The 27960-nt window shown below is 54.7% G+C and overlaps 1 protein-coding gene across 1 annotated transcript in view; it reads left to right on the top strand.

The window, feature by feature from the left end:
* Positions 1 to 2082: 2082 nt before the first annotated feature.
* The window catches only part of CHD6 (chromodomain helicase DNA binding protein 6), a 63681-nt gene continuing 37803 nt past the window's right edge, over positions 2083 to 27960 (top strand). The window contains 7 exon segments of the mRNA XM_040607835.1: positions 2083 to 2957; positions 7298 to 7353; positions 18893 to 19392; positions 23598 to 23736; positions 24269 to 24418; positions 27277 to 27342; positions 27825 to 27883. Of these exon segments, the coding sequence (XP_040463769.1) occupies positions 7321 to 7353; positions 18893 to 19392; positions 23598 to 23736; positions 24269 to 24418; positions 27277 to 27342; positions 27825 to 27883 (947 nt within the window). The 5' untranslated portion in view covers positions 2083 to 2957; positions 7298 to 7320.

The raw sequence follows: 27960 nt of genomic DNA, 5'->3' as shown, positions 1-27960 counted from the left end.
AGTCCTACTAGCTGAGTCCTGCTTGCCAAGATCATGCGCTTGGGGTACCTTTTCTGCTGTGGTCAGGGATGAATCTACCTACTCGTTGCACGCTGTACACTTGGTACCTGCTCCTGCTGTGTACAGAAGGATGTATCTGCTGCTCTAGAACATCTGGCTCTGCCTCATCCAGGTGCTTCTCATTCTCCTCAGTGGCTGTCTGCAGGCCGGGTGCAGGAGTGCATGTTTCCTGGTCTAATGGTGGTGTAGCAGCTGCACGTACAAATGGAGTCCTTGGTGCTCTGCTTATGTTGCCTAGCTTGTGCATCAATCACAGATTGCACTTAAGGGTGAGTGCATAAGTGTGCATTTTGTTTGCTCAGAGTTAGATTTTCAGCAGATGGTGTTGAGGAAGTAAGAAACTGGATGCTGTGGTGTGGATAAGTGTTGTATGGTAGAAAATTTGGAGAGGTGCTTTGGCTTTTGTGCCAGGACCCTCCTCTCCTTCTGACATGCAACAGGACGTATGCAACTTTCTATCAGGTACGATCTTGAAAAGCATCCTCAGCAGCAGCCCATCTGTGATGGCTTTGTCTTAGTCAGTCCCTGGGGCTGCTCAGGGCTATACATGATAGTGCTGAAAAGCAGTCCTAGCACACAGTGTCTCCCAAGTGCTGTGGTCTCAAAATGTTCTTTTCCTTTGTCTCTGCTAACATGAGTGAGTTAACGTGTGACATGGGTAGTGGGTGACACGCTGAAGCCAAGGCTCTGCACTTCGTAGGCTCCAGCTCAGATGCCCTGCAAGTGCTGTGCCTAATCCAGGCCAAGATGGACTAGTTCACACACGCCCTTGGGTATATCCCTGTTACCGCAGTAGATCTTTATTCCTTTTCCTTGATACATTGACTTCCTCCCCCAAACTTGGCTAGCGTGATTTTGAAATGGATGTTAAAAGTTCTCCTCTAGCCCTGGAGAAGATCTGTCTCTTTACAGGTTCACTAATCTGGGCCACTGTGGCTTCTCCTTACCTTTGTTCTCAGCTCATTTTCAGTGGCCCTTTTTCTCCTCCACCTGAAGATCATCTTGAAAAGATCTTCTCCCATTTCTGATGGAAGATGGAGGTGAACCACTCCACGGGGAGACATGCGCTGATGAAGCTGTGTGTACAAATGAGATAGATGATTGCTCCCTGAAATGAGCTGTGGTTGCTTTCACAGAACGGTTATGTGTGCAGGTTTGTGGGAGTAGCTGAGCCACATGTTAGTGAGTCTCAGCCAGTAAACTGGGAAAATCAATCCTGCAGCTGCAGAGGAGTCTGGCCGCTCTTGTGGGGAAGGCTGGCAGAAGGGGAAGAGCACATGGTCACTGCTTCATTTTGGGTTGGTGTTGGCTCAGATGTGGAATTTCTGATATTTTTGGCTTATGCACAGATGCTGCAACTCCTGGAGGAGCTCAGGCAGGAGTGACGGGAAATACTGGCATGATGTGGACTCAGTCTGGTGTAGGGATGTCTTGCGCTTTTAGAACAATAAAAATAAATCCAAGAGGGGAGGATAGTAACCTGATGTGCCCCAAACTGTGGTACTGAAAATGTCATTGCTAGCAGCAGATGCTTTGTAGAAGCCATGCCACAGCAAGTTGGTCTGCTTATGTAGAGGGACAAAACGGCTGTCAGTACTGTTTGCTTGTCTCTTGAAATGTGACAAGACAGCTCCTGAGTGCATGGTCAGCCTGCCAGCATGGTGTGCCATGTTGGTGTGCTTGCCGCTTGTGTGCAGTGCCCGGTGGCAGCGGGTTTCAGAGGTAGTCCCATGACCTCATGAAGGAGGACTTACCTTTGGCTGTGGCAGCTGAAAACAATGGCGACCACCTCGTGCTGGGAGTTTTGCAGGCTGGCAGCACTGGTGTGATATGTGCATCAATTGTCTTGGGTTAAAAAGGCATAAAAAATTGAGCATGAAGAATAAAAACTTCCTGCTTGTGACAGTGGCAATAAAGCTGAATCTGGCAGCCTGGAGCACTTGCATGATGTGCTAGTGAGAACATGTTGATCTCCATATGAAAACCATAAGCTCATTTAGAAAATTGGGCTGTCTTATGTGAGATTAGAGTTTCTCTTTAATCTGCAAATACTTAATTAGCATGGAAATGGCTAGTTAAATGGAGTTCTCAATGTATGTATTGGCATGCCAGTGTGGTGGTGCTCCCTAGCAGGTGGTGTGTTTCCTTTCAGGATGCTGGACTAGTTAGTTCCTGGCTCTGAGGCCAAGCAAGATGCTCTAGATGAAGTGGGCAGAAGCAGTCCACAGCACCATGCAGACATGGATGTGTCTCCTTTCCTCCTCTCCAGCTTACCATCTAAGAAGTGATGGCAGGACATCCTTGCTCTACAGGATTATGAACAATATGACGTGTTAAATGCCCCAAGGTTTGCTGGTGTCTGGCTGCTGCAGTGACTCTGGTCCCTGGCCAGCAGAGTTTAATGCAGCTTTCCACTAACCAGGGTGGCCCGTCATCCTGGGAGCTGCAACAGGGCCCTGTGAGGACCTGGGGAGCTGCCATCCTCACAGGGTAGCCTCTCACTGTGGCTAGCTCTGTGTGCAGACAGGAGACCAAGCACTGTCTCCTAGTACCTGCAATGACTTTGCTGGGCCTCTATTGGCACTCTAATGACTTTGCACATGGTCAGAGAGGTATCTCTGTTAAACTGTCTCCTCGGGTCTAACTGGTATCTCAGCCTTGTTTTATCCACACAGATGCACACGCTGGCTTCAGTGCTATGGAAATGCACAGGTGTATGGTGGGGGTGCATCTGTCACCAGTTGGAACAAGAGGACAGAACATGAAGACCTGTCTGCTAATGGTTTGGGACTGCTGCTGAGTGTGGAACTGCCCTGCCCTGGGACTGGCCTGGCCCTGGCCCTGCTTGCTGTGCGAAGCAGCTGGGTTCTGCCTGCGATGGCACGTGAACAGGGCAGGTGATAGCTGTGTAGAGCTTGGCACGTTCAAGCTGCTGTATGTGGGGACAGACAGAAGAAGGCAGACCTGTAGATGTTTCCTCCTGGCTCTTTGGGAGGGAGCTGGGTGAGGAGGGTCTGTCTCTTGAAGGGTCTTCCCACTCCATTCCTGCCTGTCCCTTGCCAACTGTGGCCTGTGCTGAGCGCTTCTGGGGCACAGTCTGTCCTGGGCTGTGGCCTGCAGTGAGGACTCCTGGGCACTTGCCCTGCCAAGGGCCAGAGTGACTCCATTTGCAGCTGTGTGCAGCCCTTGCTGCCTAGGTGAGGGGGAACATGGCCTGTGAGCTGCATCCTGCTGGTAGCAGAGTGGACAAGACACGTCCCTAGGTTCAGTTGTGGTCTTCCACAGTTCACCCGTGGGTGTGAGTCTGAGTAGAAAGAAAGGTGTGTGCCAAGAAGTGACAGCTCTGTCTGCTTTGGTCACAGAGAAACCTCTTCTTGTGCTCTGCTCTCCCATGTCCTTTCTTGAACGTGTGCCCTTGTCCCCTCTAGTCCCAGTGCTCATTCAGAGCGTGCCAGAGTGCTAGCTGAGAGCTGCTTCTCCTTTGCTGTATGCCAGTGCTGCTGGCTCTGGCTTGGCTAGCCCAGCAGCTGGGCTTTTGCTGTGCCCCTTGTAAACACCTTAAAGCTAGGGGTGGTCTGCAGCCTGCTGCACTCGGGGAACTGCAAAAGTCCTTCCCTGATACTATAACCTGATAAAAGTTGTTCGTGAGTCATGTGTGTGCAGATGAGTCCTTATGCACTCCCTGGGAAAAATGGGTATTAGGAATGGGTAGCCTGCCCTGCCACAGCTTGGTCCCAAGGTACCCCGGGAAGGAGAATGGCAGGCTGTAGGCAGAGGGCTGCTTTGGCAGCAGGATCCTGGCTCTCATTTCTGCTGGAGGGCCCAGGAACATCCCTGCTCTGTACAGCCACTCCTGGGAGCACTGGACCTGTGACATACACCAGCTGCCTGCTCGCTGTCCTAGCAAAGAGCCGGTGTCTGGCTTCCTGCTGATGGAGGAAGGCACAGCTGATCTAAAGCTCGTTCCCTTGTGCGGCTTGCTTGTAGCACTGGCTGCTCTTCCCTGCCTGCAGGTATCACCCTGCTGGCCCAGTGTTGCGTGGTCTGAATCCTGCTGTAGCCTGAGTATTTGGCACCTGTGAAGTAACAGAGGTGTGATGCGAAAATAGCAGCTGATGATGGCTGTGGGACTGAGCCACTGAGGCCGATGGCAGCAGAGTCCAGCAGCCCTTGCCTGGGCTCTGAGGAGGCAGCAGCGTTGGGCCAAGTTGCCCACTGTGGCAACAAGCTTCCTGGCATCCTTTGGCCCTTCTTGTTCAGCTGCTGGCAATTGCCTGTGTTACCACTGTACAGAAGGCAGTGAGCGAGCAGGGACCTAGGCCGCTAAATGTGTGTGATCCACAATAGATGATGTTTGTTTTATTTTAATGAGAAGAAAAAAAAAGGCTCTGAAAATCTAGACCTGAGTGATGGGAGCAAGCTCTTGTAAGGCCGTGTGATGAGAGACTTCCAGCCTGGGCTAGCCCAGTGCTGAGGAACTTGTAGAAAGGTATTTATCTTGACTTTTTGCTTGCCAGAAGTGGTGCTGAATTGGTGCCTTGCAAACATCTGAGCTTTTCTCCTTCCCTGACATCTCTTGGGTCTCAGTGAAACTGCCTGTGTGCTCCACTGTGGGGCCCTGGCTCTGCTGGAGTAGGAGCAGGGGTCGAAGGCCCAGGATCCATCTTCTGGGTTAGTCCAGAAGAAAATCGGTGAATGAAAGGCTGGGAAGCACAGCCAGAGCAGGAGCATCTCCTGCCTTGGGAGCTGAGAGGGACTGGATGGGCCCTGGCAGGACCTGCTGGGCACCCGCTGGGGCTGGCAGATGGAGGCCAGTGTGCTTGTATGCTGCTGGTGAGGAGGGGTAAGCTGAGCACCTTGGAGTCTCCTGTAGCCCAGAGGCTTCTGTGAAAGCTGAACTGAACCCAGATCTGCAAGATTTCTGGCTCTGAGCAAACCCTTGGGATGGGACTGCTCTCTGCTGGAGCCTGGCAGGATTGTTCTGAGCTGCAGCGGCCACTGGGTCTGAAATTTCTGCCTGGTCCTTCCTGGAGAGCACCACTGCTACAGCTGCATGCATCTTCCAGCTTGGCTTAGCCCCTTGTTCTCCAGGCTCTTCTGGGGCACGTTTGGAGGAGTACAGGAGGAGCTGGCAGGCTTAGTCATGAGAAAGAAGTTCTGTGTCATCCTGTCCACAGATGCCACCAAAGTCCTTGCCACTCAGCGGGTGGCACGGGCTTCCTTGCCTTACTGCCACCAAGCTTGACTTGGACGTGGGAAGTGCTGGCCTGGCCCATGCCATGTAGCCAGGATCAGAGTTAGAAGCCTTTGCCTCTTCTCTTTGGTGTGGTGGTTGTGAGCCATGGACCAGCATCATCGTGCAGAATTGGTCCACTCTTGCAGTGGCCTAAGCGCTCCCCACCTGTAGAACCCGTTGGGCTCTCCCCTTTGCGAAGAGAGGTGTGAGGTCAGGGGAGAAATGACTCTGGGTTTTGGTAAGGTCTGGGCCTAGCAGGGTGCTCCTGCTGGGGAGGGGGGACATGCTGGGGGAGTCGCTGGGCCTTGCCTGCAGTGCCCTTGTGCCAAGCGAATCTGACAGCTGCAGTAGCAGGGGAGACTGTCGCATTGCTGTGGCTTGTGGAGTGGGGTTTGCATGGTATGGGAGGGAAGCAAGAGGCAGGTGTTCATGGGATTTGTGTCTAAATCCCACTTGTCAAATACTCCTGGGCTCTTAGGCGCCTGTTGTTGGCACTGTGGGAGCCGACAACTGCCAAGGGTTGGCTCCCCAAAGGGCATCTGCTGCCTGGAGCAGGGGGCTCTGGCAAACCCTGACAGCTCTGTTGAGTGTGCGATGCCTGGGGCTGCTGTGGAGAGGGCATGGAGCTATAACCTCACCGTGTCGCCTTAACTGTCACAGCTGGTGAGCATGTGCATCCTGGGGAGCTGCAGCAATGCCCCGTCCACCCGGGATTGGTGCAGTTTCCAGTGCTGACCCTGCGTGTGGCGGGGTTACTTCTGGCCTTTCTACTGACAGCACCAGCGGGAGGGAGGCAGTGGGCCCAGCTTTCTCCTGCCACTGGTAGTGGCCAGCCTATGTCCAATACCTGGAGCAGCTGGGCCTGGGCAGGTGTGTGCCTTGCTCGCCAGCTGGGCCCTGTCCTGTGGGCACATGGCAGCCGGCGGAGGGTGTACTGCTGGCGTGGCGTGCCTCTGCGTTCGGGCACGGCTGCTCAGGCAGTGCCTGCAGGGAGCTGCAGCTATTGGGGAGAGACCAGCAAAGAGGTGCTGCTGGCCGAGCCAGACTACTGCCACCAGGTGCAGGGTGCTGAGCTGTGGTGCAGGGAGCCGGAGGGAATGGTCTTTGTCCCAGAGAGCTGTCGGGGTGCTGCGTGGCCGCAGATTCCTTGTTGGCCCCCTCCTCTGGTGGGGCACAACGTAGGGGCCTGGTCACGAAGGAAGTTCTGCCTCCGGCACTAAGGTGCTGCTAAGAGCCGGACTTGCAACTGAAGCTCCTTTGGCCAGGCCTGGCAGGGGGGGGGTTTGCTCTGGAATCACCTCTGCTAGAAGCTGCCCTTCCTCCTATGGGCTGCGAGGTGGGTGCCGCTTCTGCAGATCCTCCTGCGCTGCAGGGACACAGGCCTGAGGGGGCAGCCGGCCCGCTGGCCCTGCCCCAGCACTGCTCCGAGGGCTGCTGCCGCTCTCTGGGGAGATGGTGTCTGCCAGCATGGCTCTTCCCCCTCCTTGTTTGCTCCATCCTCATCCCCCTAGCAGCAACTCTTCCTTGGTAGTAGGGCTTGCAGCCACCTCAACCTCCTGCATCCTCTCCACATCTCTTTCTGCTGTCATTGCTACTTGGCAGAGGCTGGTTTGTTTACTGCTTCCTTCTGCTGCTGCAGGGTTGGCAACATCCAACACATCTCTCAGGGGTGCCTGGGGTGGATCTGGGGCTCTGGGGAGGTGGAGTGCGTCTCCTCTAGCCCTGGGTGCACCACTTCATGCTGGACCGCCACTGCGAGGTTGGTCTTGCCCAGTGGGGTTCGGGTAGCATCCAGCTGTGGGGAGATCTATGGTCAGAGTCCTTGTCGAGGCTCAGCAGAGCACATGTCTCTAAGTTGGTCCCTGAGAACATTTCCTGTAGCTGTGTTGCTCTGAACAGCACCGGGGCTTGACCTCTTGGAGGGATAATGTGGACAGGTTGAGCACCTTGGTTTCACCAGTCTCTTTATTGTGAATTATTTTTGTGTGTTGTGTCTTGCAGAAATAACATTCATCCCAGATTTGATGATAATGAAAATACAGAAAAAAGAACAGCAGGTTTGTGACCCTCTCTCTTTCTCCCAAATCAGCTGGCAAGGCCTGGGGACCATGTCCTGTGTGTGAATTGTTGCAGTTGGTGTGTGGTGGGAAGGAGGCCAGGGGAGGCCTTGCATTTCCAGACAGGGCCACAGCTCAGCATGTCAGAATTTGACCTCAGCTGCAGCCTAGAGCGGATGAGGCCAATGTGGGCAATTGAACAAAAATAAGGTTTCTCTTCAGTAATGGAAATGCTCTTAATTTGGTTCTGTTGCTGGTGGAGGAGCAACTCTTTCTTTCCCTCAAAGTCGCTAATACTGGTTCCTGTTTGAATCTCATTACATATATAAACTGCCTGTTTGCTGTGATTGCTGCTAATAACACGATACTCCAGGACTAACACCAGCAGGGAGGTTGGGGAAGACCACATCTGTGGGGGATTGTGAGAGCTTGGCCAGGGAATATTCCTTTGCTTGGAAATAATCCCAATGCACCAAGCCTCCATTTCTGAATTGCCGCGTCAGTTCATAACTACCTGCTGCTCCCAGAGGAGATTCATGAGCCAATGGTCTTTGTATTAACTGTGTGCAGAGAAAGAACCTGACCATCAGTGCTTTGATAAGGAGAAGGGACCTGTTACGTGCATGGAGACTTGCTTTTCCTGCTGGAGTGAAATATGCCTGGAGGTGTAAAACAAACGGGTCCACCCTGAGCTGATTTTTTGTGTCTGTGCTGCTTTTAATGGGAAACCATTAAATTGAATACTGAGCTAAGGGATAAATCTGTTCAAGAGCACGAGCTGGTGCCATTTCTAGCCAGCTCTGAAGCTCTGGCATCTTTGTGCTGCTCAGGGCAGCTGCAGATGGCGTTGTCACAGGCAGGTTAACAGGGAGGAGGAAGGGAGGGAAGGGTTTGGAAAAGGCAAGTGTACTGTTCTGAACTTGCAACAAGCCAGATGCTGTGGATATAGGAAGGTGTGTGTACAAAGCACTGATATTATAGGAAGTAGTGAGTTTATCAGTGTGTCCTAAAGGTGCTGTGAAGCTGAGCCTGCCTCAAGGTGAGAAGGAGGGGAGCATGGGCAGGTCTTGGGTACCAGCACTGCTGGATCACTCCTGCTGGGGCAGGAAGAGAGCAGGGCGCTTTGGGGCATGGGTGAGCAATCGCTCTCCTCTGATAGTGAAGCCCAGGTAAGAAATTCCCACCACCCTATTGAGGTAATATAGCAGATTTGGCCTGCTGAAATGATGTGGATTTTAAGTACAGCAAAGCTGTCCTCCAGCATTCAAAGATTTTAGAGGGCTCAGCTGCCAAGTAGTTTTCTGTAACTGCTTCTGCAGATAAAGGGAGATAAAGGCATGCCAGTGTGAGCAAGGAGGGGTGGGGGTCGAGCTGCTCATCTCCTGAGCTTTCTGAACCAGCAGCAGTGTAGGATGATTCTTGCAGCATGTCACGGAGTGGGCTGCAGCATCCCTGGGGTCACCAGCTCTGCAAGGGCTGTGCTGGGATGTCCCCAGAAGGGTCTGGGCAGCAGTCAGGAATGCTGCTGTGAGTTCAGAGTTTGGAAGAAAGCCTGGTCAAGCAGGGCTCCTGGCAGTACTCTGGGTTCCTGATTGATGTGAAGGGGTTGACTGCTCCCCAGGGTGGGTGGCTCCCTGCCATGCTCTGCAGAGCCTGCTGGGCAGCATCAGAGGCAAAACTAGCAAGAGGCAAACTAGCATCAGAGGCAAAACTGTGTCCCCCTGGACACCTGAGCCCAGGAGCTCTCATACCTTGGAAATAGACTCCTCATGGCTGTTGCCTTTGAAAGTCCTTTGGGCAGTCTCTCTGGAGAAGATGAGATGCTTGTGTGGTTCCCCAGGCTCTCAAGGGCCACACATTTTCTGTATGTGTCTCCCTACCAGCCTCTCACCTGAAGAAACTCCATCTTGGTTGTCATGTTGGTGTACCTTCAGGCCCGTGGGTACAAAGGCTGGCAGAATGCTGACACCTTTCATGTTGGTGAGGGATGACAGGAGAACTGTCAGCTTCCTTTGGGAATGGTTTATGGATGTTCTTCCTCCTTTCTCAAGTCTGTGGCTGCCCTGAGCAAGTGCCTTGTCCTGCCCATCTCCACCACCAGTGGATTATGAAGCCTGGGCTGGAGAAGCTGGGGTCTCGCAGCAGGCTGTCCTGGAAGGGGCTTCTCTCTCTGGCTCCTTGGTGTTCCCTGCAGCAGTGCCACCCTTCCTGCGTAGATTGGAATGGCTTGGCATGCCCAGCACTGCCTACTGGTGGCACCAGATGAGGGGCTGTTATTAGCACAGGCAGGGTCTGTGTTTGCATGAATGCATGAAAATCTGATGGATTTGTCACCAAGCTGTGACTAACTAGTGAAACCTGTCGCTTCCCTTGTGACTTATGAGGCTTTGTGCCAGGGTTCCTTGTCTGCTGGCAGAGGTGGGACAGGGGTGTCCAGGTACCCCAGGGAGCAATGACAAGAAATGGATTTTCTTTGAGGGTGCTCTGGGCTGCCTCTGTCTGTATCCTGCTTCTCCTTGGGCACTGAAGGGTCGTCTACTCCTGCTTATTTCTGCCAAGCTCTGACTTGTTGAATAACTTGAGAAATATTGAACTAAAATAAATGCAGTTATCCCACAGTGCATAAATCTTATCCTATAGCCATGGAGATGCTCCCATCCCACACAGACTGTAAGAGCAGAGTAGCATGACTTGCCTCTTGGAGAGGGAGGGGATGGGAGACCCTGTGACCCCTTAGCTCCTGCCTTCTCCGGGAGGGCTCTTCTGACTTTTCAGTGTGGGCTTTGAGGTGGTGGAAATGGCCTGATCCCCAGTGGTGTGTGGCCAGCGGCATCGGGAGGCAGCAGGGAACAGCCTGGGGCTGCAGGCGCTGCAAGGCATGGCTGTAGTGCAGCCCTTGCAGCGGGGATGTATAAAGGCACGCAGGCCCCCAGGACTATCTGTGGGAGCTCTGGTTACCTTTGTTTCAAGCATTTGCTCATAAAATGAAGGTTTTTCCTGAATTTTTTAGATCTGTGAGTGAAGCATGAGCTTAGGTGTCTCATCTGCTGCCAAGGGCTGTTATTAGAGCTCCCTGGGGTGGGAGCAGAGTCCTGACAGCAGTGGGAGCTGGTGCAGGGGAACAGGGGCTCCCCCAGCTTGTGGGTACTTGTGGCTCTGTCCCAGGCTGTGTCTGTGGGCTTCTGGCCCATCTTGGGCTTTTTTTGTCGTGGTGGGACTGTGAGATGCGATGGCCCTCAGTGCCAGATGCATAGAGGAGTTTTGCTCTGCTAAGCAGCATGTGGGCACCCACTCTGGTAAGGATGAAGGGCAGGGGGTGCAGTGAGCTGCCAGGGTGCCCTGCTTCTCCACCCACAGCCAGGAGTGCTGGTCCTGGTCCTCTCACATGGTCCCAAGGGCACCTGGCCCTGCTGCCTTGTGTGGCAGCACACTGCTGCACAGGCCCTCCTCTTTCCATGCTCTTTCCCTCCCTTTCTTCCTGCCCTGCCAGAGGGGACTAGGTGGGGAGGACAGCCTGGCCAGCCCAGGGCAGCTGCCTTGCCCTCTGCCCCCACCATGCCCTGTGCCAGGGTGGTGTGGACTTGCTGCCAGGGCTGGCTCGGCCATGGGATGGACCTTCCTGGCTGTAGTTGTTGGGGGCTGTGTCTTGGTGGAGCTTCTCAGAACGGAGCCAGGCCCCGCCTCCATCACGCACATCCCATGGCAACTGCAGAGCCTGCTCGGAGGAGGCATGACAGAGGGTGGCACTTATGTATTTTTAGCTTCTGCTGCATTGCATTAAGAGCTGGAAGTGAGGGGTGTGGACACCCAGTGACTAGAATACAATGGCCCATGCTGTGCACGCTGCCAGTGGGGACTGCAGCTGCCAGAGAGGGTGGCTCAACAGCCTGTTAAACACTGCATGTAGAAGCAGCTGCCTTTTCTGCTGCCATTGTGGGGCTCTGCAGCCCGCTGTGCAGATAGACTGGGCCAGTGGCTGCCAGCGTGGCCGTCGTGGGGAGGCAGAGCAGCGTGATGGTGCCCATCTCAGGCTCCTGGTGTGGTGGCAGCCTGGCTGGTGGCTTTGGTCCGTGCTGTGGGGGGAAGCCGAGCAGCAGGGGTGCTGGGCTGCCCCCGGCCATCAGCCTCTGTCTCAAGAGCATGGACACCTTTGATGACCCCTGTAGTCAGGGTCCCCATGGACACTCCACATACGGGACAGACCTCTGCAGGGTTTGAGCTGTGCCCTAGACCCAAATGCTTCTGCAGAGGTGTCCTACTTCTCCTGGGGGTCTGCAGGAAGGCCTGGCTCAGCCTATGCAAATGTGGTTGAAAATGGTGCTGGTGTTTGCATGCAAGTTGGCATGTAGCATGTGCATTGCTGCTGGCTTTGGTCACACTGCCCAGCGAGAGTGTGTTGTGTGGATGCCGTCTCAGTCTGGTAGCCAGGGGAGCTGGCTTTGCTCTTGGCAGTGACCAGGAGAAGGGCTCAAACTGTGATCTCCTCGTAGGTCAGAGCTGCCATTCAGACCCTGAGGCTGTGGCAGAGTTTTGTGCTGCTGGGGGTGTTGTGTTCCTTTGGGTAAAGCTTGCAAGGCTCAGGGCAGGGCCTTGAGGCACAGCATGGGCTTCAGGGTGGACATCATGCTGTTGCTCCTTTCTGCTTCCCATGCCCAAACTCGTGTGGTACTGCAGGGTTTGGGTATGAATCAAGAGTGATGCTGGCTGGCAAGGAGGCCTCTGTGCCCAGCAATGCAGATGCAACGTCCACTTCATCCCCACCACACCTCCCAGCAGTACTGGCCTGTGACTTCTGCCAATTGGGTCCAGGGAGCTTCTCTCTTCAGCCTTTCCCGGGTATCACATGCAAGTGCACAAGCTGTACAACTGGTGCTGTCTTTACGGGGCAGATGATGATGCTGGGCTGCCCAGCCATGTTGGGGGGAGCCCAGGAGTGCTGGAGGCAGGGAATGTGATGTGGCCTCACAGGCTGTGGAGGGAGCAGGGCTCTGGGTATGTGATGGTTCCCTGCTGGCTGGGCATAAGGTATAGGATCTTCTGCCCCATCTAGCCAAGCCAGACCTGTTCTGCTGTAGCTCTCCCAGGTGCTTGGGCCCAGTTTTCTCTTGTCTTCACCCAAAGCTGCCTGCTGTTCTGCATCTCACTTGCTCCTTAGGACTCTCATTCCATAATGTCCTAGTGTCATCCTGGCACACAGTAGTCCTAGCTGCCCTTTCCCAGTTTCCTCCCTCTTCCCCTCCCCACTTTCTCTGCTGTTCCCCCTTGTTCCTCTCTGCTGTTCCCTTGGCAGGTACCTGGAGCGGGCAGGACAAGGGTGAGGGTTTCGGACCTGGCTCATACTGCAGGCAGTCCTGCTGGCCCTGGGCTACTGCTGAACTTCACTGCTCCTGAGCTCCCTGCACAAATGCCAAGTGGAGTTTTTAACTGTTCCTTCAGGTCCCTGTGATTCCAGCTCCGCTCTTTGCTGGAGGGCTTGGAGAGGGTCAGGGGTGCTGCATGACCCTCGTGGGCCAGGGTGGCTGGTGCATCTCACAGGCTTCACAGCTTCGCCTCCCATTTTGTTGTGATGCTTTCCCCGAAGTCCTGAGCAAAACCTGGGAAGCCAAATCAAATGGGGATTACAAATGAAACTAACAATTGTAAGTTAAGGAAACGCACCATTAAGGCCCACCTTGACCTTGGCTTTGCCCTCTAATGGGGTCATACAATTATAAGTGCTCACTGTTAGCCTTCATAGCTCTCTGGGGAGATTTTAAACATTTTTTTTCCCCCGACCTTCTCTTTGACAGTAGTTAGACACATGGGACAAGACTTCGTATTCCAGCTGTTGCTGAGGGACTTGCTTTCCTGTATGAAATGTACTTTATAGAAGATTCTTCTGGGAATAAAATAATGTACAAATGTTACATAAAAGTGTATTCTGAAAATGTAAAATTGTTGCAATTGTCACCAAAAAAAAAATTCCAGTTGAGAGACAGTGCAAAGACACAGCTCTAAGGATAAAAAGCTTACTGGGTGTCTGGAGGCTGCTTTGGTATGATATCAGAAGTTCAGAGATGGGCATCACCTACCAAAACCTAGAAGTCATCCTCTTTACATTCCACTCCCCTCCAAAGTACCCCAGAAACAACAAACTTGTGTGGTTAGATGGGCATGTAAGAAGACGTGTAGAAGAGGCTGTTGAATGTAAAATTATGTTTCTCTTTAGTTAAAAAAGTTGGAGTAAAAAAAACCCCACATATTCTGGGAATTTAAAAGTAAATCTCTAACAAGGCAGGACTAAAAAGTTTTTTAGGAACCACTTGCTAAAGACACAGGGTTTGATAATAAGGTTTTTTTTCCCCAAATATCTTGGGACTAAAAGGCCTTTAAAAGAGGAGTCACAGGGTAAATGCGCGGTTGAGGTGTCAAGTGAGTGCTTGTGGAAAAGGGACATTGGCAGAACAGCTCAGTTAGGAAGGCTCCCAACCCAGAGCCATCCCCAATGCCAGGCGCATCACATTTTTGAGCAAAGTAACACAAGTCACCAGGCTTCAATGGTGTTTACTCTAGAATTGTAAAGGAGCCTGGTAAGAATTTGGGAATCACTAATAAATAGTGTTAGGGGTTGTCACCCATCAAGGCCACATTCATGGAAGGGGAGCTGTAGCAAATGTGGAATTAAAAGATCAGTAGGTTTACTTGGGTAGTGGGTAAATTGTTAGGAACTATAATAGACACTTTATTTATGAAAATACCATAGTGGTGGATAGCATGGCTTTTGTACAGCGAAGTTAGTCTTTGCTCTCTGCTGGGGATTTTAAAGATGGCTGTATTGTGTGTATGAGATTGGTCTGGGCTGATACAGTGCCCTTGGGCTCCCAAGCAACTGTTAGGCAAGTTTCTCACCAAATGCTTTTCAAGAAGTTAAGCATTGTCCTGAGAAGAGGTCATTCTGTAAACGAGTGACTGGTTAAAGAATAGGAAGCAGAGTACAGGAAAAACATTTCTGCTTTCAAGGTGTGCAGCGGGGAAGAAGGCACAGTTGAAGAAGTCTTAAGATGTGCCAAGTAATGTATATGAGGGAGCCTGCTCCTGGAGGAGACTATAAAATGCTGACGGAGGGTTTGGCAGCTGTCTACGGGTTGTCCCAGAGGCATGTTTAGCAGTTAGGAAAGGGAGAAGGAACAGAGCAGAAACCCTCCTGCTGCTGTGTGGTATCTGGCTGATACGGCGTGCTTTCCTGCTGCCACCCCAAAGCTGATGGGGTTAGAAGAGGTGCAAAGAAGGGTAACGGAGATGGTCTGAGAGCTAGCCCAGCCTGCCTGCAAGGAGACCGTGACTTGTCACCTGTACCTTAGCTGGGCCAAGAGAGCTCTGCAGGGGAATGGTATGATGGAGAACAGCAAAACAGTGAACGGGAGAGAGTGATGACAAGGAGATCCTCCTTCTCACTCTCACCTTGAGAATAGAAGCCACTTAGGAGGGCAGCACAATTTAAACAAGGTTAGTGGTTTTTTCAGCTTGTAGTACTGAATGCCACCGGGTGCTTTGGCACCCATGGTTGCAAGTGGGTTTGTGAAGCTGTTGACTACCATAGTCTGGATGCAGTCCTCCTGCTGAAGCTCCCAAGCTTTAGCCAGCTTGGGCAGACAGGCAGGCAGAGCATGCTGCCTGCCCTGCCCCGCTCCTGCCCACCCTCAGGGTCAGAGCACTGGCCTAGAGCAGCCCTTGGCTGATCCAGAGCAGCCTGCTGCAGCAAGCGTCCTGGGCCTATGATTTGCCAGGTTTAGGCTCCTGAAGCTGGATGTGTTTCTCCCCTGTGAAGGGATTCTGAACGTGGTAGTGTCACTGCTGTCTGTTGCTACAGACACGGTGGCCAGTAGCCCAGGCAAGCAATGGGCAGCCTGATGACTTGTGGAGGCGTGTGTCTCAGGCCGCTCCACCTGGAGGTTGCTGCTGCAGCAGAGCTCCCTGCGGTGCTGTGTGACAGCATCAGTGTGACATGGGCCCTTCTCCTCTCCATTTGGAAGCAGAGGTGGTGGTTCCCCGCGGCACAGTGACAGCAGCTGATGCTCCAGCGCTGGCTGCACAGGGACAGTGTGCTCCTGCCTGCCACAAAGAACTGGCTAGGCTGTCACAGGCAGGCTGTAAGTGTGCTTTAAAGCCATGCAGGAGCACAGATAATGCTGGCACTGCTTTCTCAGGATTTTCCTTTTGATAAGAAGCCAGGATAAACTGAACCTCATGAAGGGGAAGTAGGAAAAGCCCATTCCCTGGCTTGCAGCAGCGTGCTGAGCTCTGACTGCAGTTTTGTACTCGGCAGCGCTGTCCTGTGTGGGTGGCAGGAGCTTGCTGTGGACTTGTAAAAGTATGACATGGAACCTTTTCCCCTCAAGACAAACAAAACAGCCTTGGGTGCAGAAGTGGTTTTGGGTCTGACAGTACCTTGCCCGCAGTCGGTGTGGAGGAGCCTGGCTTCCATGCTCCTCTGTGCTTCTGCTGCCTGTGCAAGCCCTGGCCACAGGCTGGTGTTTGATAGCCCTTTCATGGCAGGGCCTGTGCCATAAGCTTCTGGCTGCTTTTGCTGGAAGCAAACGCTGCTGACTGGTACAGACACTGCTTCCCGGACGCAGCAGGCTGTGACGTCTGATGTGACATCCCATGGCAAAGTGCTGGTGCTGCTGGATTTGGGGGCCTGCAGTGCTGCCTGGGGAGTGTGCTGGGGTGCTCCCACCGTGACAGGCTTGCCTAGAGGCTGGAGGGGCTGTTGGCAGCCAAGAGGTGATGCAGGAGGAGCCGAATTGCTTGCATTTTCACAAACCTGACAGCTTGTGGTTGTTTCTGTAAAGCATTTAACTTTCTGTTGCAGCAGGGCTTGTGGCAATCACTGAAATGCCCTTTCTGATGTGCCTAAGCAGCACAATGCAAGCATGAGGCAGACCCCACAAAGTAGCTCACTGTTTGAGACCTGCTTTCCTGACAGCTTTATCAGCCCATCTCATGCAGTAGGGCCTGAGGCTCCTGCCAAGCAGTGGATGTGCCAGCGGGGAGCGGGACTTGCCTGGGCTCTGTAGCATGGGTTGGAGCTGCAGATCCAGACAGCAGATGGGGCAGGGCAAAGCTTTGGACCACTTGGCTGGTGTGTGGTTGTGGAAATACAGCACTCCCTACTCCACGCTGGTTTGCTGGGAGTTGCTGATGCATGCGATGAGAGGGACCCAGGTCTCCATGCCTGGCCATCATGGCTCAGCTCCCCCAGGCACAGACTGTTGGGGATGGAGCTGCTCCAGGTGCTCAGCACTGCTCCCAGCCCAGTCCTGGTCCAGTCCTGTGGGTGAGCTGGGGAACCCTTCTCTGGCAGGGCCGGTGATATCGGCTGCTCTTGGATGGTACCAGAATTGTAGTATCCAGACCTGTTGCTCGTTGGGTCATCTGCCTGGAAGTGGGCAGGCCCTTGCCAGACTTAAGGCTACAAGCTGTGGCTGGGAGGGAGTAGTTCACCCTCCTGCTGTGCCAGGGTGCTGAAGTTTTGCTTTCCATCTGGTATCTGCACTTGGCTGCTGATCAGCACAGAAGCAAAAGGAGATTCAGGCTCTTGGGGGTCTGTGAGCTTTGTAGCTAATGCAGTAAATTGTTCCAGCTGATCCCCAACCTGCAAGATCTGAGAAATGCAAAAAGCTGGGACTGATTGTGTTGCTCAGCGTGTGGGCTTAGAGGCAGCATCTGTAGCGCTGAATTTTTCCCAGCCCAGAACAGGTTCCCCTTAACTGCTTGGGTGCACTTTGATGGCTTGGCCATGTGACAGGACAGCTGCTCACCCCTATCCCAGGTCGAGTAGAGCAGCAGCAGGGGCCAGGGCAGAGTGCTGGAGGTGGCTGCATGCAGGCAGAGGTGCTGGTGCAGCCTGCTCGGCTGATGCCAGATGTGCCAGCAGACCCACTTGCAGATGGCTGCAGGGAGACTGAGGGTGCCTTTCCACTTTGCAGCCTGTTTCATTTAATGCTTCCATCTTAATTCAAATCAGAAATTTGACCATACAGAGAGCCATGTGCCTAGACCACCCTAAATAAGCTCCTTTCCTCAGCCCGTAGGATGTAAGTATTTACGTTCTCTCCTGCAGCTCTGGGGTGTCTGAAGAGGCAAATAGTGCTAGGGTTCCAGGGGCCAGGGCATTGCTGCTGGAGGCACTGGTACCTCAGCACCGGGGAGGTGGCTTGTGAAGAAACCAGCATCCCTGGCCCAGGGCAGCCATTGGCCCAGGGTGAGCATTACCACTGTCAACGAAGGCATGCAGCTGCCTGCTGCCTTCTGGGCCACTCACCAGCTGCCCCACAGCTTCCCTCTGAGGAGGTGTCACCTCTGGCAGGATGGGCCCGGCGGGGGCTTAGTCCCATGCCTTGTCTTGTGGGACAGCCACCAAACAGCTGTCTGCAAGACCAGCTTTCCAGCCCTGGTCATGCTGCTGGGCTCAGTCTGGTGTTGACCTGCCAGCCAGCTGCCAGGCTGGGTCTGGCTGGCCGCAGCTTCCCTCTGGTCATGGTTGAGCTGTGCATTAAAAGGAGGAGTTAATCAGGTGGTTGTGGGTGAAAAATTTGCCATCTCCTGCAAAGGCTACTGGGTTTGCTGTCCTGCTGCAGGGCCAGAGGAGTAACTCAGACTGCCCATGCTGCCAGGGCGGTGGGCAGCAGCAGGCTCTCAGCAGTACCAGGAGGGAGCAGTGCTGGCCATGGCCTCAGCTGCCCTCCGGTGGCACGCCCCCCCCCCCTTCCCCTGATCACAGGCAGAGGGGAGGGGGTGCAGTGAGCTGACTAACTGTGCAGGCAGAGGCAGGTGCTGCCTGTACCAGAGCACTGGGGATGGGAACTAACAGGTAAAGCTGCTGAAGCAGAGCCCAACATGTTACTTTCACTGTCCTTGTTGCACACAGCTACACTTCTGCCCAGCTCTTTGTGCGTCTCTTGCTCTCTCCTCCTCTGGCAGCTGCTGCAAGGAAAGTTTCTGGTCCCCTTTACAAATCTCACCCCCAGCTCTTTTCCTGGGCTTTCCCTGGCCAGCTCTGCTGGCCCAGGTTGCTCTCGAGGAGCCAGGGTCGCTGCTCATGAGCCTGGGCTCCTTATTGCAGACACTCCTGCTGCTGCTCAAGCAGAGCTAGGCCTTTTTGTGCCGTTTTCTGTTTAGGCCTGCTGCAACAAGCGGAAAGTGGCCTGGGTATGTGAGTTACTCTGGGTCTCAGCAGAGTTGGGTGTGGACTGTGCGATCAAAGACAGGACTGTGCCTGGGGACACGCTGCCTTTGCCCTGGACCTACATGAGCTGGTGGGGAACCAAAACCCCTCTCTAACCTGTCAGCCTCCATCAGGCAGGGAAGAGGGGAGTCCTACCCTTTGAGCTGCATCTGTGTGTCATGGCCACTAGCCATTGTCCCCCATATGTCAAGGGATGTTGCTTGCGCTGCATCCAGGATTGGAGCCTCACTGGGGCTGCAGTTCCCCTTAGAGCGCCTGCTATTTCTATATGTGGTATTTGTTTCACACACTGCCTTTCTGTTCTCTCTGCAGCTGCCAAGCTTAAAAGCGCTGAGCTGCTCCCCGATGTCGGATGCCTGGGAGTGCAAGGCAGAGGACCCCTTTGCCAGCAGCGAGGAGCAGAACAAGGTGCCCCACCAGCTGACAGTGACAGACACAGACACAGGCAGCCAGTGCCAGTGCCTGGAGGAGGAGCCCAACCGGGCTCCCCAGAAGCGGATGGGCACTCAGAACGGGATGCAGGACAGTGGGGGCGGGGGCACAGGGGTGAAGAAGAAACGGAAGAAAAAGGATCTGGGAGAACAGGAAGGGGGAGAAAAAGTGGCTGTGGAGGTGAAACCAAAGAGGAGGAGAGAACCTAAAGAACCAAAAGAGCCTAAAAAGGCTAAGGAGCCCAAGAAACCGAAGGAGCCCAAGCAGAGGGAGGTGGCCAAGAAGCCCCGGAAACCTCGGGAACCCAAAGCCCCCAAGGAGCCTAAAGACAAGAAGACTGGCTCTGAGCCTGCCCCCAGAGCAAGACTCAAGAAGAGCAGGTGGGTGATGGTGTGACCTTGTCTCTGTGCCTGGTGAGGATGGGGCTGTGGGTTCGCAGGAGCTTCAGCCAAGAGAGCTGCCCTGGGCCACCATGGTGCAGGGTGCACAGGCTCTTCATGCTGAAGGCTAGATGTGCCGGTCAGGAGGCCAGGTATAGCTCTCCAGCCATGCAGAGGCAGGACAGACAGGTGCCCTTTTTGGGATGAGACCCTGTGAAACCTCAGATCCAGAAGAGGTCAAAAGAGTGGTGTCCTCTCCTTGGCCTGGCCTTTGTGCCAAGTGTCCTGGGGGGGCAGAGGGACCTTTTGGAGGTGTCTCACCAGGACAGTGAGATGCTGTGTGTCAGAGGGCCTGGGCTGAGGGTATGTGTGTGAGACAATGTGACCCTGGTCTCTTTGTGCAAGCAAGGGTCCTTGCACACCTGGGGGCTGGTAACCTGCTTTCCTTTGGCTCAGGTTTGGGAGGATGGTGGAGTACATACTGTCTCCTCTTCCTCTGCTGGGCAGCAGGACCTGTCCCTTGCTTGCAACTGCAGAGCTGTGCTGGCAGCCCGGGCCAGCAGTGGGGGGAGGCCTGATGACTCCCTTGTACTGCACAGCCCAATGCCACTGCCTCCGGTAATTGTTCATCCTTTTAATTAACAGGGTGATTGGCCAGAAGCTCTGATTTCTTAGCTTTGATTTCTTTTTAATTGGGAATATGTGCAGATAGCAGAGCAGGTCTCAACAGCACCAGCGTTGCTTGGTTTACTGTCATGGATTGATGAGTAAGTGTTTTTGGAGAGTCCTGTACAAAGCAGGCCTATTGATTGGAGCTGGGACCTCCTCATGTACCGTAAATAATGCATAGGATGAATATATTTCTACTGAAAGCAGAATTAGTACAGGAGCCAGCTGGAAATTTTTCAGCAAAACCTTTCTTTGTTAGTTTGGTAGAGCTGCTTGAGGGCACTTTCCTGGAAATGGTCACCAGAGTGCGTGTCCCAGGGCCTGTGGGACCCAGCTCCCTTCTACCATGGCTGCCTGCAGGACACGTGTGCAGGGCAAGGACAAGCCCTGGGTCTTTCACAGCCCTGCTTCTTCAGAGCTTGCTGACAGCCAGATCCTGGAGAGGCCAGGGCTGCGGAGCCAGCGCCAAGGTGGCCATTAGTGCCATTGGCACGGGCTGGTGCTGAACAGAAGAAGGCGTGGAGCAGCACAGCTCCCATGCCAGGCTGGTGGGGAGCTTGGCAGGGTGAGAGCTGGGCACCATGTCCCCAGGGGGGTCCCTGAGCTGTGCAGCACTGTCACTTCTGGTATTCCTCGAGCCTGGGGCTCTGCACATGCGGAAGCCAAGCTGTGTTGTCATGGGCTGGTGAGCTGGAGCAGATGGGGATGGACAGATCAAGCAGACAGTGTCTGGAGGGTGAGGGAAGGGCTCCTCAAGGCCTCAGGGAGGGCTGCAGCACAGGGACTGGAGGTGGAGAGGGAAGACGGGGCACTGCAGGCTGCATGAAGGGAAGGATGAAGCCCATGTAAATGCAGCATTGGGCACCAAGTTGGAACCTGGGATGAGGGATGCAGCTAGCAGCTTTTCCTAATGACACCTCTGCTCCACCAGTAATAAACTGCCATACGGGCAGTTCATGGTTCTCTGGGACCAGAACAAAACAGGGGAGACCTGGGGAAGGGCAGACTATGGAGGCTTGGGCTCCTGGAGGCACTCGTGGCTTTTGTCCTAGAGCTTGTTGCCACCCTAGTGGGTTGCTTGGCTGGGTACTAAAAGCAGTCCATGACAGTGACCTGCCATGAGTAGCTGGTGGGCAAGTCACTCTGCTAGACGGGGGGATTGTGGTGGGGTGACCCCAGCTTGCAGAGCTGGAGACCCTTGTCCCTCCTGCAAAGGCATGGCAGGGTCTGGGGGTACCAGGAGTAGGGCTGAAGAGGGATCCACTTGCTGCACTGGGGGCCAGCATGTGGATCCCTAATGAAGGGGTCGCTTCATGCAAAAGAGACCAATTAGTATAACTCCATAACACACGCAGCTAGAAGAAACCGTATGTGGTAGTCTGGGAGGGCCACAAAGCTTTGCACTTTCCTTATGCCCTGTCCCAGTGGAGCCTGAGCCTGTGGTGCTTCCTCCCGCGCATGTGCATCTTCCAGGAGGACCTAGGTCCACCCCTGCTGCTTGGAAGGTCCAGCCCATGGGTCCTGCTTGCAGCTTCCCCACCTCCACAGCCCCTCTTTGATCCTCTCCTTGGACTGTTGCCTCAGGGTCAGCCACCAGCAAACCCATCCATGGGAGGAACAGCCTCTGGGTGGAAGCACCCATGGGTGTCAGGGTGGAAGCTCTGCAGGGGACAGGGCCATGAGTCCCCTTGTGCCCACAGCCTGGGACAGACACGGGGAGGTGGGCTGGGGGCCCCTGGCAGCATGGGGAGGGAGAGGCGAGTGGCAGGCAGAGTAAGCACTCCCTGCAGATGAAATGATTGCTGGGAGTCCTCTAAGTGACAGATAATGGTGGCATAATTTTTTCTAAATTATTTCTAATCATAGCTAACTACTAGTTCATGAATGAAGCAGTTGTTAATTGTGACTTACAAATCAATATCTTGGGAGTTATTGCTCAGGTGGAAGCAGTGCTTGCAGTACATTTTCAGGGCCTCTAATTGAAGTGTGGGTGCACAGCCAGGGCATTTTTGGCCTGAACAGCAGACTTAACTGCTTGGGTTTTGCTGGTCCCAGGCAAGTAGTGATTTTTCTCATGAAATGAGGGTAAAACCTCAACATGGCTTTGAAACTAACTGTTTCTGTGCTGCTGTGCAGGTGGGGAATGTGGAGGTGCTGGATGGTGGGGCTCTGAGTGAGGAAGGGGACGTTGCTCAGCCCAGGGGCAGGCACCAGCTCTTTGAAATCTTGCCCTTAATGGTGTTCCTTGCAGAGGGTGAGGATGGCTGGGCACATTGAGAGCAGTCGTTTCTTACCCTGGTGAGTCCTGGGCATGTTCCCTTGGGCAGGCATGTTGTGGAGGGTGCCACAGGGTGCTGGGTGGCCCGGACCCCAGGAGCATACCATGGGGCTGCACTGCATCTTCACATGTTCTATGTTTGCAGGAAGATGGTGGGATTCATCAGGAGCAAGGCTCAAATCCCCTCCATGACTTGAGCATGGAGGACAGTTGCCTGGTGGTACAGAGCCTGCTGGCAAGCCCTTGGAGGCAGCAGTGACCGCCGTGGTGGGCCATGGTGGGCCATTGTGCCAGTGGGAGTCTGGGACCCGCATCTTCCACGAGTTCATGGCAATCACAGGGCTTAACTCCTTCTAGCCAAAGGCACAGACCAGTGTCTGCTCAGCTGCTGTCTTGGGAGGGGACTCAGTGCTGTGGCTCAGGGAAGACAAACCACAAGCTGGAGCAGCTTCTGCCTCAACACTGGTGTAAAGTTTAACAGGATCTGACAGGGTTTGTGGCACACACCAGTCGTGGCTGGCAGGGTGGCTGATGCTTCTCAGACTGGGCTAAAAGGTTTGTCTCCGGGGTGCCAGGAAGGAGGTTGCCTCTGGAGCTGCTGAACTATACTCCTGACTTTGGACGTGTTTGTGAATGCTCAAAGCAGGTACCTTGTTGTCCTGGCCTGCTGGCGTTGTTGGTGGGGAGATCCTCCTTGTGCCTGCACTGGATATAGGTCCCTGTCTTGGTCTCCCAGCTGGGGCAGAGGCTGCTGCACTCCAGTGCAGGACCTGCCTTCACCGTGGAGACTTCACGATCTGAGGAAGGGGTCACCCTGCCTGGCGGGGAGAGACTGGCCTGGTTACTCCTGGCTCATCACCATGCCTGAGCCACTATCCAGAGCATCCTGACCTCATGCAGCCAGACCTCCCATGCCGAAGGAGCCATGAGGTCTGGCCATGGGCTGAACCCCGTCTCCTGCAGCCCCTGTGGGGCGGTTCCTCTGGCTGGTAGGAACATCCAGCTCCTTTCTGTCCCACACCAGGCTGGGGCAGGTGGACCCTTTCATCCCCATGTATTGGAACTGGATGGAGAAACATTTGATGGTGATTAATGAGCATCACTCGCTGGGGATCCCCAATGTTGGGGGAAGCCCTAGGAGCCGTGAGCTGCTTCTGGGTGATCCAGTGGGAGCGGAGCCCTGTATGGGTGCCTGGTGGCTCTCTTCTGGGATCCCTAGAACAAGATCTAACTGTCAGTCTGTCGTCTGTCTTGGCAGCAAGGACACCCCTGTGGAGAGGAAGAAGAAAGGGAAGAGGAAAAATGAGATACCAGTGGACAGTTTGGATTTGGATCAGGATCTCCTGAGCCCATCCGTTCAGAGCCCAGAGGAGTCTGCGGAGTCGGCTGACAGCCAGGTATGTCTGAAGCCCTCATCTGACTGCCAGTGGAGGAAATCCTGGCTGCCTCTGAGTAGAAGAGCTGGGCCCTGGGACGCAGTGATCAGAGAGTGCATTCAGCAATGCGGCTGCAGCCAAAGTCTACCAGCCAGACTGCTTAAAGTCAGCTGGTGGCCCTGGGTTGGGTGCACGCTGCTGCCCTGGATGCTGCACATCCCTCAGCCTTGAGTCTCCCTTTCCTCCATGGCTCCTGGCAGCTCCTCTTTCCTGGCATAGTGAGGCAGGGCAGGTCAGCCCCACAGGGCTGGAGAGCTGCACATGTCTCCACAGAGCTCCTGTGCTTCAGGTCTTGGGCTGATGGGGCTGTGTGGGTCAGGCATTGATGGAGACTTTGGCATGGCAGTGGGTTTATCCCACCACCTCTATCCATGGGGCAGGGGGTGGGCTGAAGAACAGGCAGCCCTGGGGCTTCCTCTCCTCCACTCAAGCAAAGAGGAGGTACTTGGTCTGCCCATCTTCCCCATGACTGCCTTTTTCATCCCATACACAGAAACGCCGCTCAGGACGGCAGGTAAAGAGGAGGAAGTATAATGAGGACCTGGATTTCAAGGTGGTGGATGATGATGGAGAGACAATAGCCGTGCTGGGAGCTGGGCGAACCTCCGCACTCTCCGCCTCTACTCTGGCATGGCAGGCAGAGGTAGGGCTGGATGTGAGACTGGGGTGTTGGGGCCTCCTGCCTCCCCCCAGGGTGTCCCAAGGGTATCAGTACCAAGGTTTGAGGAAGTGGGGGATCCCAGCACAAGGTTGGGGTGAGAGCATGCCTGTGTGGGAGCGTGCAGGGACTGAGAGTGCACAAAGGGAAGGACAAGAGGTTTGCAGGTCCTACTGTCCCTGTCCTGCTTGTAGACTAAAGCGTCTGGAACATGTCCCTGAAGGCATGACCCACCCATTGCCCATGCCGTCCTGCGGCTCCTGTCTGTGAGGTTAGTCTATTATTTTGGCTCTGCCAGCTGAGGGCTTTGTAGGTGCCAGGTCCTCATTTTCTGCCCACATTGCTGCTTTCCATCAGCACCTCGGAGTGTAGAGATGTCCAGCCTGACACCTGCCAGCCAAACTGATCTGCCAGACAGTGTGGTAGGGACCAGCCAGTGTCACTGCAGTTTGGGACTCACTGACCTGCCTCTGCCCACTGGTTCACCGCTGGCTCCTGGTGGGTGCTGGCAGCTCCTTCCTGCTGTTCTGTTTGTTGGATCCTGCATCTCATTCCCTCTCTCTGGTCGCTGACAAAGCTGCCAGATAGTAATAATAGTCAGTAATTGTTTTCATAGTGTTCCTGTGTCTCTCGTTAGTCCTATCTTCACAAGGCTTTCCGTGTGGGTATTAGTCAGCTCTGTTGTTAAGCCAGTAAATAAGGCCTGGCCTGGTGCTCCCTGCCTTGCCCAGAGGGCTGTCACGCACCCACAGGAGGTGCTGCCTGGGCTGCTTCAGCTGCTGCCCAGTGCTGTGTCCCAGCTGGGCTCCTGGCAGTAATCTCTCCAGAACAGCAGGTTGGAATGGGTTGCCTCTGGCATGTGTCCATGCTGCCACCCTGCTCTTGTCTTAGTCCTGGACTTCCACCTCATTTTGTCCTGCTCCAGATGAATTATCAAGGCTGGTGTCTGATGGCAGCAAGGCTGTCCGCTGAGTGGCTGCTCAGGCCTCTTGCCAGCAGGCTTGGCCGGGCCCGTCTGTTGCTGCTCCCAGGGTCAGAACTGACCCAACAGGGCAAGATAGGAGTGCTGAGGCCTCAGGACAGCTCTCCCCATGGCCTGGACTTGCAGCTTTCCCCCCTGTATCCTAGCCACATTCCTCAGCAGCGCTGTGGGGCAGTGCAGGGCTCCGCCAGCAGCCCACAGGCTGCCAGCAATGAGCCACAGACTTGTGTGTGCCAGCTGGACTGTGGGTCAGTGTGGGAGCTCCCAGCCCAGGGGTGCTTGGCAGCGGCTGTGATGGTAGCACTGTGCCCCTGGCCATGTTAACACAAACCCTTTGTGGCCAGAATCAAGCTGGAGCCCAGCAGAGCCAGGATGGATGCCTGGGCATGGGGAAACAGGCACTGCACAGTGGCTGCAGCGGAAGCATCTCTGCATGCTCCACCTCAGCCAAATTACTCTGGCGTGGGGCAGAGCTCTCCAAATAAGGCAGAAATCCCACCCTGGGCCACAGGACTGCAGTGGAGGGGCCCAGACAGAGCTGCTGTTACCCTGCTCACTGTGTTGCCGTGCTGTGTCCAGCATCCTGCCCCACACTGCAGGGGGAGTGCTGAGGCAGCAGGTCAGCTGAGGGCTGGGGCATGGAGGGGTTGCTGCAGCCTTGGACACCACCTAGGCTTTCCCAGACCCTTTTGGATGAGTGATGTGGGATGTCCTGGTTGTCTGTCCCTCCCCAGCTTGCCCCATGCCTTTCTTGGAGGGGTCTTTCTAGTCTGCGAAGGAACATCGCAGGGCTGCTTTGCCTTGGAACAGACTGCCTCTGTCTGAAGGGGATGAATAGAGTACTTCTCCTTTCTGCTTTGCCCTTTGCTCTTCCCCCTGCTGCCATACCATCTCCCAGCCAGGGCAGAACTGATATTCCTAATGCTCAAGCAAGCTCCATATTTTTGCTGTCTGTCCTCTCCCCTTAATCTTTCTGTGCCTCTCTGCTACAGCGCAGACAGGCACAAGCCCATCTCTCTTGTCCCTTGGCATTTGGTGGGGCTGGTCCTGCCACAGCATGTGGCCAGTAGAGTCTTGACCTCCCCACTTGCCCTGGGGCTGCTGACGTGGAGCTGGAAGCAGCAGTATTAGGGCCACCTCCAGCAAAGCTTGTGTGCTCAGTGTGAGGGAGTGGGGTGGGAGCCCATGGTTGGCCAGCAGAAGGTCTCTGCGGGCCTCATGGGGTGATTTCCTCATGGCAGTCAAAGCCTGTGAAGGGAAGGAAGCGGCACTTTGGGCTTGCTGGGAAGAGCTGCGTGGACAGTGATGGGGCTGAGGCTGACCACGGACAGGCAGCAGCAACAGAGAATGCCTGTGGCAGGGGCCTGATAGACCCACTCCCTGCTCTGCTGGGGCCCTTGGGGCCATTCAGTACTATAGGGTTGTATAAATGCCAAGGTAAGTCAGAGAGCTGGCATGGAGAGTGGGTGGGAGCAGGAGATGTGCACATTTTGGCATATTTCCTTCCTTGAGTCTCAGGGCAGAAGTGCCCGAGCTTCTTCTTCTTTTCTGGGAGACTTGCCACCCTCTCTGGCTGCCCTGGTCTAGATGGAAGGACCTGCACAGTTAAACGTGACGGTGCTGTGGCCTTGGTGGCCAGGGGAGCACAGGCAGAGGGTGAATGTAGCTGGGCTGGCAGCACCTGCACCCTTGCACCCAGAAAGGGTTCCCCAAACACAGCTGTCCCAGCTCCCACTGTGCTGGTTCTGCCTGCTCTGGTGGGCTGGGAGGGGGAGCAAGCAGCTGTCCTGTGCTGGGAAGGTGCCAGAGGCCAAGCCACACAATGAGCTGGGAAGACAGCACTCTGCTCTCCTGTCCCCAGGAGCCTCCCGAGGATGACGCCAATATCATTGAGAAGATCCTTGCCTCCAGGATGGTGCAGAAGGAGGTGAGTGGCAAAGGTGTCGGTGGCAGTGGAGGTCCCTGGGCAGAGGATAGACGGGACCTGGCTGCCTTGTGCAGCAGGGACATGAGATGTAGCAGCAGTCAGTGCTGCCGTGCCATTCCTTGCTCTTTGCATGGTGTTGTTGGCATATGCCCAGGCTGGGCACCTTTCTGGGTTTGGAGATCAATGTGATGCCTCTTTGGCCCTGGGCACCAGAAAGCCTCTGGAGAAAAGTCAGGCCTGGGCTGATGCTCAGGAGGTGTTTAAGTCCCCCATGCCTAAGGCTGGGTTTACACCACATTCCCCAGGGCCACTGAGCCTCCAGGGCAGGCAGCAAGCTAAGTGCCTGGCCATCCTCAAAATCCATGGGGCTCAGCCTGCCTGGTGCGTGTGGCCAGGCAGGAGATGCCTGTCTGCACCCAGGAGGATGCCCCCAGCAGTTTCTGCACAGGCTCTGTCACTAACTCTGCTTCCCTTGGTTTCAGGCACATCCTGGAGGCCTGGCATTTGAGATGGAGGAGTTCTACGTCAAGTACAGAAACTTGTACGTGCAGTCTTGTGGTGCTCTGTGTCATGGTAGTGGGCCCTATGCATGTGGGAGGGAGGGCTGTGCGCTCCCAC

This window comes from Falco naumanni, chromosome 10 (genome assembly GCF_017639655.2).
Source record: "Falco naumanni isolate bFalNau1 chromosome 10, bFalNau1.pat, whole genome shotgun sequence".
Lineage (NCBI taxonomy): Eukaryota > Metazoa > Chordata > Aves > Falconiformes > Falconidae > Falco > Falco naumanni.
Note: the sequence above shows the minus strand (reverse complement) of the source record. Positions and strands in the feature narration are given on the sequence as shown.